This window comes from Miniopterus schreibersii, assembly GCF_964146895.1.
Source record: "Miniopterus schreibersii genome assembly, chromosome: 11".
In the NCBI taxonomy this organism is placed as follows: domain Eukaryota; kingdom Metazoa; phylum Chordata; class Mammalia; order Chiroptera; family Miniopteridae; genus Miniopterus; species Miniopterus schreibersii.
In genome coordinates this window covers 28,360,280-28,379,216 of record NC_138111.1, presented here as the reverse complement: position 1 = coordinate 28,379,216, position 18,937 = coordinate 28,360,280, and the positions used below count along the sequence as shown (strand labels likewise).

At 41.6% G+C, this 18,937-nt stretch overlaps 1 protein-coding gene across 1 annotated transcript in view; it reads left to right on the top strand.

Annotated features, from left to right (window-relative positions):
- The first annotated feature begins 8,442 nt into the window (after window positions 1-8,442).
- Window positions 8,443-18,937, top strand: part of UBE2R2 (ubiquitin conjugating enzyme E2 R2) — an 80,723-nt gene continuing 70,228 nt past the window's right edge. Inside the window, exon 1 of the mRNA XM_081151417.1 lies at window positions 8,443-9,226. Coding sequence (XP_081007543.1) covers window positions 9,050-9,226 — 177 coding nt within the window. The 5' untranslated portion in view covers window positions 8,443-9,049. The remainder of the gene's footprint in view (window positions 9,227-18,937) is intronic.

Here is an 18,937-nt window from a genome sequence, read left to right as displayed (position 1 = left end):
CATTTATTCGTTCTTCTCTGCCTTGACTGCCAAGTTGAGTCCAAATTACATCATTTTGTCCCTAGGTTATTGTAATAGCTTTTCTCCAGTTTATTATTAAATTTTCCAAATGTACTGAAACGTTGCAATGGTAATATGATGAACGCCCATGTAATCATAGCCCAATTATAAAATTCAGGAAATTTAACCTTGATTCAATACTATTATAAAAAGTCCATGTCAATTATCTCATATCTTTTACATAATAACATTTTATTTCCTGATGCAACATTATGCATTAATTTAGTCACATTTCTTTTCTCTCAATCTAGAACACTTTTTGACCTCACCCTTTTTTGTTCTATTATGACAATGTTTTTGAAGAATATAGGACAGTTTCATTTAATAGCTTTAAAAAAGTTTTTTTATTGAAGCCCTAGCCAGTTTTTCTCAGTGGTTAGAGCGTCAGCCCACAGACTGAAGGGTCCCAGGTTCGATTCCAGATAAGGGCACATTGTACCTTGGTTGCAGGCTCAATCCCTGGCCCGGTTGGGGCATACGCAGAAGGCAACAAATCAATGTGTCTCTCTTGCATCAATCTCTCTCTCTCCCCCCTTCCACTCTCTCTGAAAAAGCAATGGAAAAAATACCCTCAGGTGAGGATTAAAAAAAAACACAAGAAAAAGTTTATTTAGAAAGCCACAGGGGTAGAAAAGGTGAGCCAGCTGGGCTGTGTGGGCTCAGGAAACAAATCACAGAGGCAAAAGAATCGCCCTTAGAGCTTAGGAAGAAGAAACGCAGAGAACATGCCTGGGGGAAAGGTGCAGGAATGCTAAGAAGAGAGAAAGAGCTGCTCTGTGAAATAGTTTTTAAAGAAACTTTTGCCAAGAATGGTGTCCTTCTGCAATCCATTTCCATGTGGTTGCCAAAATGAGTTTTCTGAAAAAATTCTATCATGTCACTCTCTTTTAAAAACTCATCCGTGCCCGGCCAGGCATGGCTCAGTGGTTAAGCGTCGACCTAGGATCCAGGCGATCAGGGTTCGATTCCCTGTCAGGGCACATGCCCGGGTTGCGGGCTGGATCAATGACTCTCTCATCGTTGATGCTTCTCTCTCTCTCTCTCCCTCTCCTTTCCTCTCTGAAATCAATAAAGATATATTTTAAAAATAAATAAATAAATAAATAAATAAATAAATAAATAAATAACTCATCCGTGGCTTCTGTGAAAATTAATAAAGGGAAACTCATTAAAATGGAATCAGGAGTCCAGAAGGGGAAGCTCTCCTACAATACCACTGAATGTCAACTACAGGAAGAATTGTCAATTATAGACCCCAACAGAAGAAATGTCAAAAGGAAAGAATTAGCCCTCGCTGGTGTGGCTCATTTGGTTGGAATGTCATCCATACACCAAAAGGTGGCAGGTTCGATTTCCAGTCAGGGCACATACCCAGGTTTCACGTCCCTGGTTGGGGGATGTGAGGGAGGCAGTCAATTGATGTTTCTCTCTTATATCAATGCCCCCCCTTCCTCTCTCTAAAATCAATTAAAAAAAAGAAAAGAATCATCAGTTATAGACCTCCACCCCCAAGAGGAAAAGATGTATAATGCGTCTCCTACAATAAATCAACTACCCCAGCAACTCAGCCAATAAGAAACCCTCTTCTCCCTGAGCTCTCACTTTTCTCCAATGGACTTTCGGTTAACCCAATCCTTCCCAACTTCCTCCTTTTTCTCCATAAAATAATGTTCTTCTCCTTTGTTTGTGGGACTTGCCTACAGCTTTTGCTATAGCTTACTTGCCCCAAATTGTAATTCCTTGCTGTTTCCAAATAAACCCATTTTTGCTAGTAAAATAACTGACTTTTTAAAAAATATGTTTTTATTGATTTCAGAGAGAGGAAGGTAGAGAGGGAGATAGAAACATCAATGATGAGAGAGAATCATCGATCAGCTGCCTCCTACATGCCCCCTACTGGGGATCGAGCCTGAAACCCAGGCATGTGCCCTGACCAGAATCCAGCCGTGACCTCCTGGTTCATGGGTCAATGCTCAACCACTGAGCCACACCAGCAGGGTCTGACTTTTATTTTTAAGGTCAACACTCCCAATTGTTCCTTGAATAAAAACTTTCTACAAGGCCATGATCAATATGGCCCCTCACTCACTATTCCATCCTTTTTCTTGGTAACTCTACCCCTTGCTTACTTAGCTGTAGCAACATTAGCCTTCCTTCTAGTCCTTGGTTGTATCAAGTTCTTTCCCACAGCAGAGATTTGAGCCAAGCTGTTTGCTCTGCCTGGAATGCTTTTTCTTTTCTTTTTATTCTTTTAATATTATTTATTGATTTTAGAAAGAGAGGGAGAAAAACATTGATTTGTTCCACTTATTTATGCATTCATTGGTTGATTCTAGTATATGCCCTGACCAGGGATTGAACTTTGTAAACTTGGTGTATTGGGACGATGCTCTAACCAACTGAGCTACCCTGCCAGGGCCTGGAATGCTTTTTCTTTACTTTTTCCTCCTTTCATCCTTCAGCTCTCAGAATAAATATCACCTCTTTAGTTAAACTTTCACTGACTACCCAATCTAAAATATGTTTTCTCTTATCGCATCACCCCATTTATTTCCTTTTTAGAACTTTTTAAAAAACAATTTTTTATTGTTTATCAATTATCTACCTCTTTGTCCTTGACTTTGAATCCATGAAAACAAGGACCAGGTCTACATGCCCAGTGTCTAGCACACTGTAAATACTCAATAAACGTCTAATGAATGAATGAATGTGGCCACTGTCAGTCTTCTAGTTTTGTCTCTTACCATTGTCTCCATCAAATTTATGCCCAGCCATATTGAACCACTTGGAGTTTCCCTACTCTGTCTTGCTCTCTTGTCTTGTACCTTTGAACTTGCTGCCTTCTTTGCTCAGAATGTTTTGATTGTTCCCCCCACCCAGCTTTGTAGAGATATAATTGACAGATAGCATTGTTTAAGTTTAAGGCGTACACTGTGATGATTTGTTACATATCACAAAATGATTACCACAATAAGGTTAATTAACACATTTAGCACATCCTTCACCTCACATAATAACCATTTGTTGTTGTAGTGGTGGCAGTGGTAGTTGCAGTGAGAACATTTAAGATATACCCTCTTAGAAACTTTCAAGTATACAATACAGTATTGTTAGTTATTGTCATCATGCTGTACATTAGATCCCCAGAATTCATTCATCTTAGAACTGTAAGTTTGTACTCTTTGACATCATTTCATTTCCCCCACTCCTCAGCCCCTGGCAACCACCAGTCTACCTTGTGCTTCCATGAGTTTGGCATTTTGAGATTCCACACATAAGTGAGATCATACAGTATTTGTATTTATCTTTCTCTGACTTATTTCACTTAGTCTAATGCCCTTAATATTCATCCATGTTGTCACATATGGCAAGATTTCCCTCTTTATGGCTGAAGAATGTTTGATTGTTAAGGCAGGTTTCCTGGAGAAGATGGAGCTTGTGCTAAGTCTTGAAGCATGATTTGAGTTTGAGAGGAGGAAGCAGCACTGCTCAAGTCTGAGGAAGACCAAAGAGCTGAGAAATTAGTCAATCACTCATTCCACATTGGATGACAGTTAAAAAATGTCAAGTCCTATGCTCAGTGTTAAGAATGAATAAGACATGATGATCACAAGCCAGAAACTAGAATACTACCCTTGCCCTCACATTCTGCAGGCTGGTCCCTCTACTCATTTAAATGTAACCTCACAGAAGTTTCTTCTGTCCTGGCCCTGCTTCCATTTAAAATTGTATCCACCCCTGCCCTGGCTGGGTGGCTGGGTTGGTTGGAGAGTCATCCTGTACACCAAAAGGTTGTGGGTTTGATTCCTGGTCAGGGCACATACCTAGGTTGTGGGTTTGATCCCCAGTCGGGGCACATATAGGAGGCACCAATTGATGTTTCTCTCTCTCTCCTCACTCCTCTCTTTCTAAAATCAATGAAAACATCTCCTCAGGTGAGGATTTAAAATAATTATAATAATAAAATTGCACTCACTTCAACATTTTTAGTTTTGGGGCCCCCTTAATCACCTTCATTAGTATTCACCAAATTTGCAATTATATTGTCTACTAATTACCTGCTTTTTTCTATTTCTGTCTCTTCGCTAGAATGTAAGCTCCATGAGGGCAGGACCCAATCATTTCTGTCTCATTCACTACTGTATCCTTGGAATTTAGCACAGGGCCTGTCACAGAGCATACACTCAATAAATATTTGCTGATTGAACGAATAGCTCTTTCTTAAGAGTACCTCAGAGGCTGGGAGGAAGATGTAAACAAATAATTGCAATATAGTGTTGGGGTAATAATATGCACAGATTGCTGTGGGCACGTTAGACTAGGAGCATTACAGCATAGTGGTTAGGAGCAGTTACACTAAAGTGGGATGGCCAAGGTTCAATTCTAGTTCTGCCATATACTCATTGGGTGATATTGGTTGACTTACTTTTTTAAAAGAAGATAATATTTTTTAATTATTGATCTTAGAGAGAGGAAGGGAGGGAGAGAGAGAAAAACATCAATCAGTTGCCTTTCACATGCACTTGGCAACCCTGGGCATGTGCCCTGACAGGGAATCAAACCTGCCACATTTCAGTGCACTGGATGATGCTCCAGCCAACTGAGTCACACCTGCCAGGGCCATTGGGTGACTTTACTAACTTCTCTACACCTTATTATACACAGGTAAATAAGTATTCTAGTAATAACCATGTCATGGATTTTTTTGTGAGAATTAAATGGGATACTGCATATAAAGGGCCTGTCATCTACTAATGCACAGCAAATGTTTGCTATTATTATTATTAAAGGAAGATTGTGGCTCCTTAAGAGCACTATTCAAAACTTACATGTGTCCTAGCTGGTTTGGCTCAGGGGTTAGAGTGTCAGCCCGCTGACCGAAGGGTCTTGGGTTTGATTCTGGCCAACGGCACATACCAATCAATGTGCCTCTCTCACACTGATGTTTCTTGCTCTCTCCCTTCCACTCTCTCTGTAAAGCAATGGAAAAAAATAGCCCCAGGTGGGGATTAAAAACAAACAAACAAACAAACTTAACCTGTGTTAAGATATGCAGAATAAAAACAATCCTGGCCTCCTTAAGGTCAGAATTAACTTTTCTAAAGAAAGTACTCCTCCCTTTTATTTATCTTACCAAGATTTCCATATCTTTCCTCTTTGTAAGAAAGGTAGTTGATCCTGGTCCTGCGTGGCTCAGTGGTTGAGCATCAACCTAGGATCCAAGAGATGGAGGTTCAATTCCCAGTTAGGGCACATACCCCATTGCAGGCTCGATCCCCAGTAGGGGGCGTGCAGAAGGCAGCTGATCAATGACTCTTATCATTGTTGCTTTTCTCTCTCTTTCTCCATCTCCCTTCCTCTCTCTGACATCAGTAAAGATATATTTTTTTAAAAAGAAAGGTAATCGATTCTTCAGTAGAGCCTTTGTTGTAGAGTACCATGTGATGCGACAAAGACTGAGGGTAAATATCCTGTTTTCTTCACCACCAGAGGGCACCAATTAGTCAAGTCAATCTCTGCTTGCCATTATGGAACAATATGAGAAAGCACTAGTAAGCTGTTTCTGTCCTTCATTCTTTTTTCTTCAGTGGATTTTAGAGAGAGGGAGAGAGAGAGAATATCGATGTGAGAGAGAAACATCAATTGGTTGCTTTCCGTACACGCCACCAGAAATCAAACCTGCTAACATGTGCCCCTTCGATGCATGGGCTGCCATTCATTCTTTTGACAAATTTTTTGAGTACCTACTATTTGCCAAACATTGTAGATTACATATGGTTATGAACAAGATCTGTTGTCCTTACAGAATTTATAATCTTGAGCCCCTACTATGTGTCTGAGAGATCCTATTAGACATGGAGGTGGAAGGTGGGGTTCAATTTGTGATTTGTTGTTGTAGTTAATGATCGTCTTCCTGCCTTTGGTTGTGAGCCCATGAGAACAATTACTTAGTGTCTACTTGGTGTCAGATAGTATGTTGGTTGCTCAGGATCCAGGGATGAATAAGACAGTTTCGACCTACTAATAAACAGTGTCTTACCTGCTAAGATTAAAGACATGAGGCAAGTTCTGTGGAATTTTAGTTCCTCTGACCTAAGGATGGAGAACCTTAAGGAAACAACTCATTAACACACTGGGCTGTGAGCCTCCCAAACAGGTGTATGTTTATTAGTCATCCATCTTACAGCCATGGACACTATGGATATTTAGTATGAGTTTGTAAGTTAGTCTGAGCCCAGGGAGCAGCTTCTGGTCTGGGTGCCAGGTGTGTGTTCCAGTGTATTACTAAGGATCTACCATCTTCTGGGTCAGGGTGGGGCTATGATGAGTTTATGTGGGTGCAATGCTTTGAAGATGAACTTTCTGCCTATTTGTCTACTCATAGTCTTGTTATTAAAGGTGTCAACATCATCTCCCACGTTTCCAGGTCAGCAATCTTCTTGTCCCTAAATTGAGTGGTGGAAGAGAGGAAGCCAGAACCAGTCATACACCATCATTTTGGGAGGAGTGGCTGCATTGACTCAAATACTCCCCCTCCTCTGAAGTGAGTTCTAATTCCAGTGGAGTTTGGCTTCAAGACCTACAGAGTTGGGAGCTAGAGAATGATTCTTTAAAATACTGAGACCTCATCTCTGAGAAAAAATAAAGGGGCTCTTCCTGTGTGGATTGTGCACAGTGACTTCCTTTTAAAGAGTACAATATTGAAAGGAAATAAAAAGAGTAACTTTATAGTGGAGAAACCTGACACACTACCTCAGCCAGGTGATTGAGGTCAATATCAACACTGATGTCATGTTGATATTATGTGCCCTTGATATAATATGATGAAAATGTCATTTTACCTCTGTGATTCCCTGCCCCGCCCCCCCAAGCTCCATGACCCAAGTTTAATCATGAAAAAAACATGACACATCCTGGGGGACATCCTATAACTACTTGACTAGTACTCTTTAAAACTGTCAAGGTCCATCAAAAACAAGTCTTGACTTTAGTTAATAATAATATACCAATATTGATTCAATAATTGTAATACTATACTAATGTAAGATGTTAATAATAGGGGAAATTGGGTGCCTATGGAAAAATATGGGAACTCTATACAATCTCAATTTTTCTATAATCTAAAACTGTTGTTAAAAAAAAGGTCTATTAAATAATGGAGGGGGTTGTATCCAGAATAGAGCTATGCCTTTAAATTATTTTTTCTTTCTTTCAAGTTCCTATTTATGGATCATTTACAATGCACCAGTCATTGTACTAAACCTTGTAAATGATCTCATTTAATCTTTACAATTGCTTATGTTAGGTGTAATTAAGCCTCTTTTACAGAAGCTGATGAAAAAGGAAGAGATAATATAATGTATATGGTGGAGCCAGGGTTGGAACCAAGGATCATTCTGATCCCCAAATTCTAAGTGTGTGGCACTCTCACAGTAGCCTGGCTTTTCAAGGAAACATTACCATAGTACATGCCTTAAGAGAAAAGGATATTCTATCTAAAGAGTGGGTATTAAAGATTGTCTCCACATTTCACTTCAGTCATAATTATCTTAAAAGTCTCTCAGTTCCAGGTTGGACCTTCAAGCTGAAAGGATCTGTAGGGGGTCAAAGTTCACCCACAGTACTTCATTTTACAAATGGGTAAACTGAGGGATACCCAGAGCCCCTGCCCCAAATCACAGAGAAGCGCCAGTAAACAGGTTCAGTCAGTTTTATTATTCCTCTATCTCCCATAGCTTCCTCTTCGTAGTTAAGAGGGGAAGTAGAAGCTGACCCATTTGCCTTCCTCATTTCTCGATGGAAACTGGCCCCACTCACCACCGCCCCCCCCCCATGTGTGACACATTGTCCTCCAAGTACACACTGTGCTGAGGGCTGAACCTGCAGAAGAGATGTCGGGACACTTGTTCCCACCGATAGGCCCACTTTCTCGATACATTCCTGTCAAGCACCTACTGAGTGCAGGACTTCGGGCTGTGTGTCTAGGCGAGGGGCCTGCTGAGGACCAGGTCTCTCCTGGGAGGAAGGCTAAGGAGGCCTGTGGATACACACAGAGGGAGGAGGTCGCTGATGGCTCTAGGACCAGAGGGTCCTTCCTCGGCGCGCCTTGGGAACCAGGGTGTCGAGCCGCACAATCATCTTTTTGGGGCGAAGTGCATCCCTTTCAGCCCCACAGCCGCTTGGCTCTTTAAGGGCGGGGAACTAGCGCCAGCGTCACAAAGCGCCGCCACCAAGTTGGGCGGCGGAGAGGAGGCGGGGAAGTGGGAGGAGGACGACGACTACGACGAGGAGGGCGGAGGAGGGAGGGGCGCGCGCACGCGCACGCGCGTCGGGCAGCCACTAGCCGAGAGCTGCCCCCCTCCTGGCGCGCGCCCCTCCTCCATCTCTCCCTCCCTCCTTCTTCTGGGCTCCGTCGCTCCCGCGGCGAGAGGCGCTCTCCCTTCACCACCACCTCCTCCGCCGCCTCCGCCGCCGCCCCCCTCCCCCGCGCCGCCGCCGCCGCGAGACCCCCGCGCGCTGCGCTCCCCCCGCCCTTCGGCCCCGCGCGCCCTCCGGTCCCGGCGGCCCCTGAGAAGAACGAGAGGGCGAGCGAGCGCGGCGCTCCCGGGCCGGCTTGGCCCCCTCCCCTCATCATCGCCGGCCCTCCGCCGCCTTTCTCCGCTTCCACCTTTTCTCCTCCCCCCCCAAGTTAAGGCTCCGTCCGGGGGGGGGGAGGCCCGGGACCGGGAGTGAATTCCCCTAACTCCCTCAACCCTTTACCCCACCTGGCCCGAGTGTGAGGAGAAGGGCCCGGCCCGGATCGCGTCGTGTGTGAGGAGGACCCGGGCCGGCCCACGGGCCGTCTTGGGCCTGGTCCGGCCCGCCGGGTGTGTGAAGACAGGGGCCCGGTGCGGCCCGGCCCGAGGGCGAGCCGAGGGGAGGGGCCTCGTCTGGCTCGGCCGGTGCGTGAGGACGGGGGCCCCGGCCCGGCGCTGCCGCCGCCGCCGCGATGGCCCAGCAGCAGATGACCAGCTCGCAGAAGGCCCTGATGCTGGAGCTGAAATCCCTGCAGGAGGAACCAGTGGAGGGCTTCCGGATCACCCTGGTGGATGAGTCCGACCTCTACAACTGGGAGGTTGCCATCTTCGGACCCCCCAACACCCTCTACGAAGGAGGCTACTTCAAGGTACTCCCAGCCCTTCCCAGACCAGGCTTCCTCCACCGAGGCCTCCGGTCCCCGCCGCTTTCGGCTGTTTTCTGGGCCAAGAGTGTGAGTGCTGGTGAGCGGAGGGGGCTCCTCACCTCCGCAGCCCCCTCCCCCCACCCGTGGAGGCAGGAAGGCCTTGCTCACCCAGTGCCTTTTCTTTGTCCTGGGGGCGGGGGCGGGAGGCCAGACTGCACCGGGAAATAAGAAAGCCTCTCTGGGTACGATAGTGACGACCCGGGGAGGAGGAGGGCTGTCTTTGTTTTGTTTTGTTTCCTCAACTGAGGGTGTAAGGGAAAAAAGGTGGTCTGTCTTCCCCCTCTCGTTCTCCCATCAGAAGAACCATCCTTGCGCCGGCTGGAACTGCCCCAGAGGGCACAGTGACCTGCACTTAGGGGATTGGACCTTTCTTTTTTGGGGGGTGGGGTGGGGGAGGGGTATTAGCCTGTCATTCCAGAGGCTGCCTGGTGACCTGACATTTTGAGGATTTGATGGGTTCTGCGGAGTGGTAGTTCCAACTTTGCATTCCAGTGGGCGGTAATGAAGAATAGGAACCTTGGGGTGGTAAACAAGGGTACCTGCTTTTTTCTCGCCTTTATCCTCTTGAAGGAACTTGAATTTAGCTCTCTTCTGTCCTCATTCTCTATTTACTTCTGTGGTGTTTCAAAATGCCCTTTGTCCTCACCCTGCCCCCAACTTTACAGGCTTTTTTTTTTGTTTTTTGTTCCTACATGTAGAAATATCCACCGAGGGTGGACCTTAATTATGTAGGGAGATTGATAGTTTCCCACTTTGGTGAGACGAAATTGAAACCCTTTGCTCAGGTGATTAACTCTAGCAAATGAGTGGTCTCACAGATTAAAAGTGTCATCTGAGGTGAGATGGTTTCATTGAGTAGTGACCATACACATTGTTTCCAGTGACTTTAGAACATTCTTGAATCTGGTGGGGTTTTTTTAATTCCATGTTTGGTAACTTGGAACTCTTGAGGTTGTTTTTTCTATTTTATTTTTTAATATCTTACCATTTTGAAGGGACGAATCATAAATTGAAGGTTGAACGTTTTAAATGGTGGGTACAGAGATGAGGGAAATGAGTGTTTAGGAATCCATGTAGTTTTTTTATTTCCAAAATTAAGTAAAATAGAGCAGTGAGTCAATCGTAGTTTTGAAGGGAGGTGCTATCTTGGCAAAAGTTTTAAATGAGTATCTTAAGTCATGTAGTTATGTGTATTTTTAGGACTGCCCAATTACTTTTGTTTTTTTGTCCTTCTAAATGTGGAAGACTCAAATTCTGGCTTGAAATTGGGTCAACTTTGTAGAAAAATGTAAAGAATTGATAGGGGAATGTTTAATATTCATTATTGTGATAGCCACTGAATACCTAATAAAAGCACATTTTTAGAATACTGCGTAAGAGCACTACCCTTACCAACTGTGTGCTTTTATCTTTTGTGGTCACCACACACTATCCTTTTTCAGATGCAGACATTTCAAATTACTAAATAAATATACAAGTTATTAGTTGAACATTCTCTTGTCAAGTATAAATTTTCATTTATAAATCCTGGAAAAATAAGTTGCAAAAAATGGAATTTATATGATAACTTCTAGCAGAGCATTACATTATTTAGCAAACTTTACTGTCCAAATTTAGTGGAGTAAAGTTTATTTTCCAAAAGTATTGTTTTCAAAAAAGTATCATCGCTAGTCAACGTAAATGTGCATGTGTACTAGTTAGAATAACCTAACTCCAGTGGAATTTGTTTTTAAAAAATTCCATGTTTTCAGATTGTAATATTTTTGCTTAAGTAACTGAAAAGACTGTGGAGAGCCCTCTCAGTTTGGAATAGGTAGTATGTAAAGAGGATTCCCTGTAGCATGCACTGATTTAAATTAAATGCTTTTTAATTTCAGTCCTATTTTAAAAGAATCTCTAATTTTGTTGTTTCATTTCTTTATCTTTGAGTGTTTTTACCTTTAATTGTGACATAAAAATGTATGAAAATTCCTAAACAGGTTTTAAGTTTTAGTCTTGTGTGAGAATTTTTTTTTTTTTTAATTCTCACACAAGGATATTTTTTCCATTGCTTTTTCAGAGAGAGAGTGGAAGGGGGAGAGAAAGAGAAACATCAATGTGGGAGAGACATATTGAAAGATTGGTTGCTTCCCACATGCACCCCAATGGGGACCAAGCCTGCAACCAAGGTACTGCCCTTGGCTGGAATTCAACCTGGGACCCTTTAGTCCGTGGGCCGGCGCTCTAACCACTGAGCCAAACCGGCCAGGGCTTGTGTGAGAATTTGTTCAATTTCATTTTCTTCCACTTTTTTTCCTTATTATATGGCCTTTTATCCCAGAATCCTTCATTGGGAACAGGCAAATTTGTAGTCATGAGCCATTAACACTAGTGATAAGTTTTAAACCATTGTTTTTTATTTCACTGCTTTTGTCTTAAAACAAGGCTTTTAGTGTGTTCCACTACAGCTGCAGTTAAAAGTTGGCACAGAGCTTTCTCTACCACTATTCGCCTATGTCACACTATAGTCCTTCAACACTTAGTATAATTTATTTTTAAGTTAAACTCTTTTCTCTGTTTTGCATAATAGTTTCTGAAGGCAGTGGGACTGTCAGTCATTTTTTTATTTTATTTTAATATTTTATTTATTGATTTTGGGAGGGGAGCCAGAAAGAAAAAGAGAGAAGGAAACATCAGTTTGTTGTTTCACTTATTTATGCATTCATTGGTTGATTCTTCTGTGTGCCCTGATGAGGGATCAAACCCAAAACCTTGGCAGATGGGGACAATGCTCTAATCAACTGTGCTACCTGGCCAGGGCCCTATCAGTCTACTCTTTAAATTTTTTCATAATGTAACTCCTTTAACTTTTGCATATTAGTACGCTTTTAATTGATCTTGTTCACCGTGAAATAGTTGGCTCCAGTCTGTTTTAACTGTGGCATCTATTGTGCTAGAGACTTGTGAGACCTGTGTTTTACAATTTTTTGATTCATCCTGCTTTTATTTTATTTTTTTACATATCTAGAGTCAGTGTGAATCTTAGCTTTGGTGGGGGGCGGTATGGATGTATGACAGGCAAAGATAGTTTCTTGTGTCTGGTTTTTGGCTTATTGTAAAATCTTTTGTGGCCTTGCTATCTTTTTGTCCAGTTTCTTGATCACATTGACTTACCAGGTGAATTTCTTTGCTGCTTTGAATTTTTCCTCTGAGTCAATCATTACAAAACACAAAGTAGATGGCTTAGAACACCGAGAACACCAAAATTGCTCCAGTTTTGCTATTGTTGATCAAGTCAGCAGTTGATGACTTTTTTTTTTTTAAAAAAAAATATGTCTTTATTGATTTCAGAGAGGAAGGGGGAGAGAGAGAGAGAGAGAGAAGCATCAGTGATGAGAGTCATTGATTGGCTGCCTCCTGCACAGCCCCCACTATGGACCGAGCCTGCAACCTGGCATGTGCCTTGACTGGGAATCGAACCTCGATCTCCTGGATCATAGGCCTATGCTTAACCGCTGAGCCACGCACGTCTGGCTGGGCAAGTTAATGATGACTTTTAAAACATTGACCTCATTCCTTTAAAAAATACTATCTTTAATGATCTTAGTGTGGCTGCTTTGGTATAGAACCTCCTTGGAGCTCCTGAATTAATTATCTAATAGCATGAAAGCAGTGAGTCTAGAGATCAGAAAGTGAGAGTACCTCTTTCATAATATGCATAACATAAAAGTTTAAATGATGCATAAAGCTTACAGTGTAGCAGTGAACTTTTTGTAGTTTTGATTTCATTCAATCTGATTGAGGGTATAAAATGTAGGTGTGTTCCATTTTTATAGAACTCTACAAACTGGTAACAGAAAAGCATTTGTTATATACTCATGTTTTCCTTAGTAGGAGCTGCTTTATCAGATTTAACACTGATTTATATTAAAGAAACGCTTCAATAATTTTTAAATAAAAGGGTGCATTATTTTCATTTGTTCTAGAAGAAATGAATCTATTTTCTGTACCCCACCCCCCCTAAAAAAACAAACCCCAAACTTAATTTTTGGCTAGTGATGTCCTTCAGATTATAGAATATTCTATTTTATGACTCCGAAATTCTTAATATGTAGTTGAAACAATTCTCTTAAAGTGATTTTTAGTCTTTTTGGTATATGGATCCTTTTGAGAAATTGATGAATTTTCTCTGGAAAAAATAGACGCATGTAAACTAGTTTCTATACGTTTTTAGAGGGTTAAGAATCCCTTTTTTAGGAGACTTGATAGGCAACTAAAAAACAACTTTAAAGTTATAAAAGTAATACTATTTGTTAAAAAGCAATTGTCGGATGAGTTAGTAAAATTTCTTTAAAAATTTTTTTTTTATTCACTTTGGGAATACCTCTTAGAGCTTTTAGTTGTAACCTTTTCTGGAAGTTGAAATTGTTTTACTTGAACTAAAGTGAAATAAGGCAACATTGTAAATGGAAACAGTTAATGTCCAATGGGTTTTGGGCACGAAATGTAATTTTAGTGCTGTGTCCCCCCCATGGCGAATATAGCATCTCAGTATTTTAGAGAATGTGCTTTTACCATATTAAGTTGATTCCAAGATGCATATTTATCTAGTTTTTAACTTCCCTGAAATTGGGATGTGTCTTAGAAGCCATGAAGTCTTACAGTTGCCATCTGGCTGGTGGCACTTGTGACCTAATTGTGAAAGAACTTTGCATTGAAATATTCTTCTTTTTTTTATTTATTGATTTTAAAGGTGGGGAGGGGGAACGGAGTCAGAGAGAGAGACAGAGAGACATAAGAGAAAGGTTATTTAGAAAGTCACAGAGGTAGCCCATCTGGTATTGCTCAGTGGTTGAGCATCAACCCATGCACCAAGAAGTTGATCCCCAGTAGGGGGCATGCAGGAGGCATCCTGTAGATGTTTCTCTCTCTCTCTCCCCCTCTCCCTCCCCCTCTCCCTCTCCCTCTCCCTCTCCCTCTCCCTCTCCCTCTCCCTCTCCCTCTCCCTCTCCCTCTCCCTCTCCCTCTCTCTCTCCCCCTCCCCCCCTCCCCCCTCCCTCCCTCTCTCCCTCCTCCTCTCTCCCCCCCTCCCCCCCTTACTCTCTCTAAAAATCAATACAAACTTATTTACAAAAAAAAATCACAAAGGTAGAAGAAATGGGCTCAGGAAACAACTTAAAGAGGCAAAAGAAGGGGCTTGGAGCTTAGAAAAGATATAAAGGTAACCTGCCTGGGGGGCGGCGGGGAAGAGGAAGGGAATAGGAAAGGCGAGGGCGCCAGTAGGGATTATTCTTGAACATAGGATTTGGGCCTTAATTCTTTGCTGCATGTTGATTCCTGTTTCAGAGATTTTTCTTAGTAAACAGTATTGAACATTCATCAAAGGCAAAACACTATAGGAAGAGTCACTACCTTATAGATAGTAAGGGAAAGTATAAGGATATTGGTAACCTTAGAGCTTTTATGAATGTTCTTCATTAAAAATCTTTGTGTAGACTTTAAAATACAGATTTGAGCCCTGCTGGTGTTGCTCAGCGGTTGAGCATCAACCTATGATCCAAGAGATTGTGGTTCGATTCCTGGTCAGGGCGCATGCCTGGGTTGCAGGCTTGATCCCCAGTGGAGGGTGTGCAGGAGGCTGCCAATCAATGACTCTCTAATCATTGATGTTTCTATCCCTCTCCCTTTCTCTTTTTGAAATCAATAAAGACATTTAAAAAAATAAAATACAGATGTGAGGTACAGGTGTTACTGATGCAACTGTAAACGGTAATTAAAATCAAAGCTTTTTTTTTTTAAAACAGATATCTTTATTGATTTCAGAGAGAGGAAGGGAGAGAGAGAAAGAGAGAGAGAAACATCAATAATGAGAAAGTCACTGATTGGCTGCCTCCTGCACACCCTCCACCGGGGATGGAGCCTGCATGTGCCCTGACCGGGAATCGAACCTCGGTCTCCTGGATCATAGGTCGATGCCCAACCGTTGAGCCATGTCTGGCTGGGCAAAGCTTTTAAGTTTTAAGGCCAGTTAGACCATTTGTCAACATTAATATAGTCTATTATCATAAAATGTTCTGTTCCATCTTTGCAACTTATTAGTGGCTCGTAGTGTAATGTTGAAGAACCTATCCGAGACAGGTGAAGTAAAGGTAGTCATCTAAGAAAAGTGGCTCACCTCTGCTAATCTTGTTATGGAAAAATAACAATGAGGAAGATTTATAAATTCAGAGATTAGGACTACAGAACTTCATTTTGCTGAAAGATAATATTTAAAAGGTTTCATTCTTTTATGTTCCTGAACTTCTTTTGGACTGTTTCACAATTACATAGATGTCCAAGTAAGATTGAACCTCTTTAAATGTGTTCTGTCAATACAGAATTAATTTATTTCAACTTTATTCAGGGACAAATTGTTATTCAGAGTTTATGTTTAACGTACCTTTAAATAAGTTGATTCTAAAGTGAATGCAATGGTAGATACTAAATTGAAGAGATAATTTTAGTTCAGATTGCCCAGGTTTGCTATTTAGGTAAATATTCTTCTATATGAGAATTGGAAAATTCAGATTTTGTAGTATGTATTTTAAGATAGAAAATGAATAGTCCACTTTAAACACCTTTACTTGATTTGTTTTGATAACAAATATAAAAATGTGTTTGTTATAACACAAATAATAAATTGAATTACTACTGTGAACCCTTTGGCAGGGTAAGTAAAATGAGCACTTAAAACATGCTAAAACTTTGAATGCTATATATCTAATTACAGATACACACTACTATCCTTAGCACAGTAATGTAGGTATTAGTAGCTAACATTTATTGAATCACCCTGAGGTATGATTACTGTTACTCTAATTTTTTTTTTTTTTAATCCTCACCTAAGGATATTTTTTCCATTACTTTTCAGAGATAGTGAAAGGGAGAGAGAAACATCGATGTGAGAGAGACATCAATTGGTTGCCTCCTGTATGAGCCCTGACCAGGGCCAGGGATTGAGCCTGCAACTGAGGTTTGTGTCCTTGGCCGGAATCGAGCCTGGGATCCTTCATTCTGTGGGTTGACGCTCTAACTACTGAGCCAAACTGGCTAGGGCTAGTCTTATCTTATATACAGTAAACTCTCACGTAACGTTTTTGATAGGTTCTGTGACTTTCAGGGAAATGATATAACGAAACCAATTTTACCTTAAGCTAATTAATATAAACGAGTTAAGTTTCTGTGGCATCTCTTCAACGTTATAACAATGTTAAATGAAATTAACTTATTCGAGGACCAGCATTTTGGTTAACAATAGACCACATATACAGCGGTGGTTCCATAAGGTTATAATAGACCTGAAAAATTCCTATTGTCTAGTGATGTCATAGTACAATGCATAACTTACATGTTTGTGGTGCTGCTGGTTAAACCTGCACTGCCAGTTGTATAAAAAGTATAGTACATACAATTATGTACAGTACATAATACTTGATAATGGTAATAAACAACTGTTACTGGTTTATGTATTTATTATACTATTTCATGTTATTGTAGAGTATACAATACTTTCTACTTATTAAAAAAATTTTTGCTATTAAACAGTATGCTGTGCTATACCTGCAGCAGCCTCAAAAACGTAGGTTTACCATATGTCTTTATTGCATCATTTTACTTGTGTTTGATTTGATCTTGTGCTCTTTTGTTCATCATGGCCCCAGGTGTACAAAATCACTAATGTTGCCCTTAAGAAGCTGTGCTGTGTCATTGACCTGAAAATGAAATTAGAGTGATTAAAAATTAGGAAGGTAGTCCTGGCCAGTGTTGCTCAGTGGTTAGAGTGTCAGCCCATGCACCAAAGGGTCGTGGGTTCGATTCCCAGTCAAGGGCATGTACCTGGGTTGCAGGTTTGCTCCCTGCCCCTGATTGGGGCATGTGGGGGAGGCAACCAGTCGATATGTCTTTCTCACATTGATGTTTCTCTCTCTCTGCCCCTATTCCTCCTTCTCTCCCTTCCATGCTCTGAAAAGCAATGGAAAAAATATCCTCTGGTGAGGATTAAATAAAAAACAATAACTAGAAAGGTAGAAAATCAGTGGTGGTTATTGCTCACCAGTCAGGCATGTCCCATTTCACCATAGCTTTGATCTTGGAGAACAAGAACGAAGTGACGGAAGCTGTACAGGATTTGCTTCAGAGGCAAGGAGACTAACAAAAATTCGAGATGGGCCTATAGCAGACATGGAGAAACTTCCAGTGAGCTGAATTAAAGACTAGACACAGAAACATCTCCCTCTCAGCACTATGATGATCATGGGCAAAGCAAAAAGTTCGTTTGCAATGTTGAAGGAAAAGGCCAGACCAAACTATGATGTTGAATTTATTGCTAGCTGTGAGTGGTTTAAATGATTCAAGTATTGTTATTCATTACATAATGAAAAGTGTGGTGTGTTTGAGAGTGCTGATGTGAAGGCCACTGAAGATTTATTGGAAACTCTAGATGTGCTGATTGTGGAGGAAAATTACTTGCCAGAGCAAATATTCAATATGGATGAAACCTCCCTATTCTGGAAACAGATGCCTGGAAGGACTTTCATCCACCTAAGGAGGCCAAGTTCATGCCAGGTTTCAAGGCTTTTAAGGACAGGAGAACAGTTTTACTTGGGGACAATGTTGCCCATTACAAATTGAAACCCTTTGTGATATGGCACAGTGAGAACCCCATGGCCTTTTAGCATATCAATAAGCTCACACTGCCAGTATTCTTACAGAAACAGTAAGAAGTCATGGATGACCCAGCTCCTCTTCCAAGATGCCCTCCTGGATTGCTGAGCTAGTGAAATGGACAAGTACTGTTTGGAGAATAATATACCTTTTAAGATGTTGCTTATTGTTGATAATGCTCCTGGACATCTTTTTATTGATGATCTTCATCTCAATGTCAATGTGGTGTTTCTCCCTCCAAACACTACCTCTTTGATCCAACCAGTGGATTAAGGAATTAGAGCAGCTTTAAAGCCTATTATTGAAGACCTTTGCCCAGGCTGTTGGTTGCAACTGAGGAAAACATGCAATTCTGGAAGGATTACAACATCTATGATTGCATTAGGAACCTTGCTTGGGCTTGAGGTGATGTCACCAAGGAGTATATGAATGGCACCTGGAAGAAGACTCTCAAGAAGTTTATAACTTCAGAGGACTTGCTAAGCATGAGGAGGTTGTAAAAATCAACAAGTCTGTGGTTGACACTGGCAGACAGTTTTAACCTGGAATGGAAGAGGATGACATTGAGGAGCTCCTAGAGGTAGTTCCTGAGGAATTGACTAGTGAGGATTTGTTGGAACTAGAACAGAAAAACAAGCAAGAGAAAGGGAAACTACAGAAGGAGGAGGAGGAGAAGGACCCCTAAGAAAATTCACAGTGAAGAGTTTAGCAGAAGCTTTTATAGACCTCAGTAAGCTCCTTAAAAAGTTTGAAAAATGGACCCCAACACTGGAAGGTTTTCATTAATAGAGAGGAATGTTCACTTATTAGCAAATCTATGATTTAAAAAAAAAAAAAAATTGCCCAGCTGGACGTGGCTCAGCGGTTGAGCATTGACCTAGGATTCAGGAGATCGGGGTTCGGTTCCTGGTCAGGGCACGTGCCCGGGTTGTGGGCTGCAGCCAATCAATGACTCATCATTGATGTTTCTAT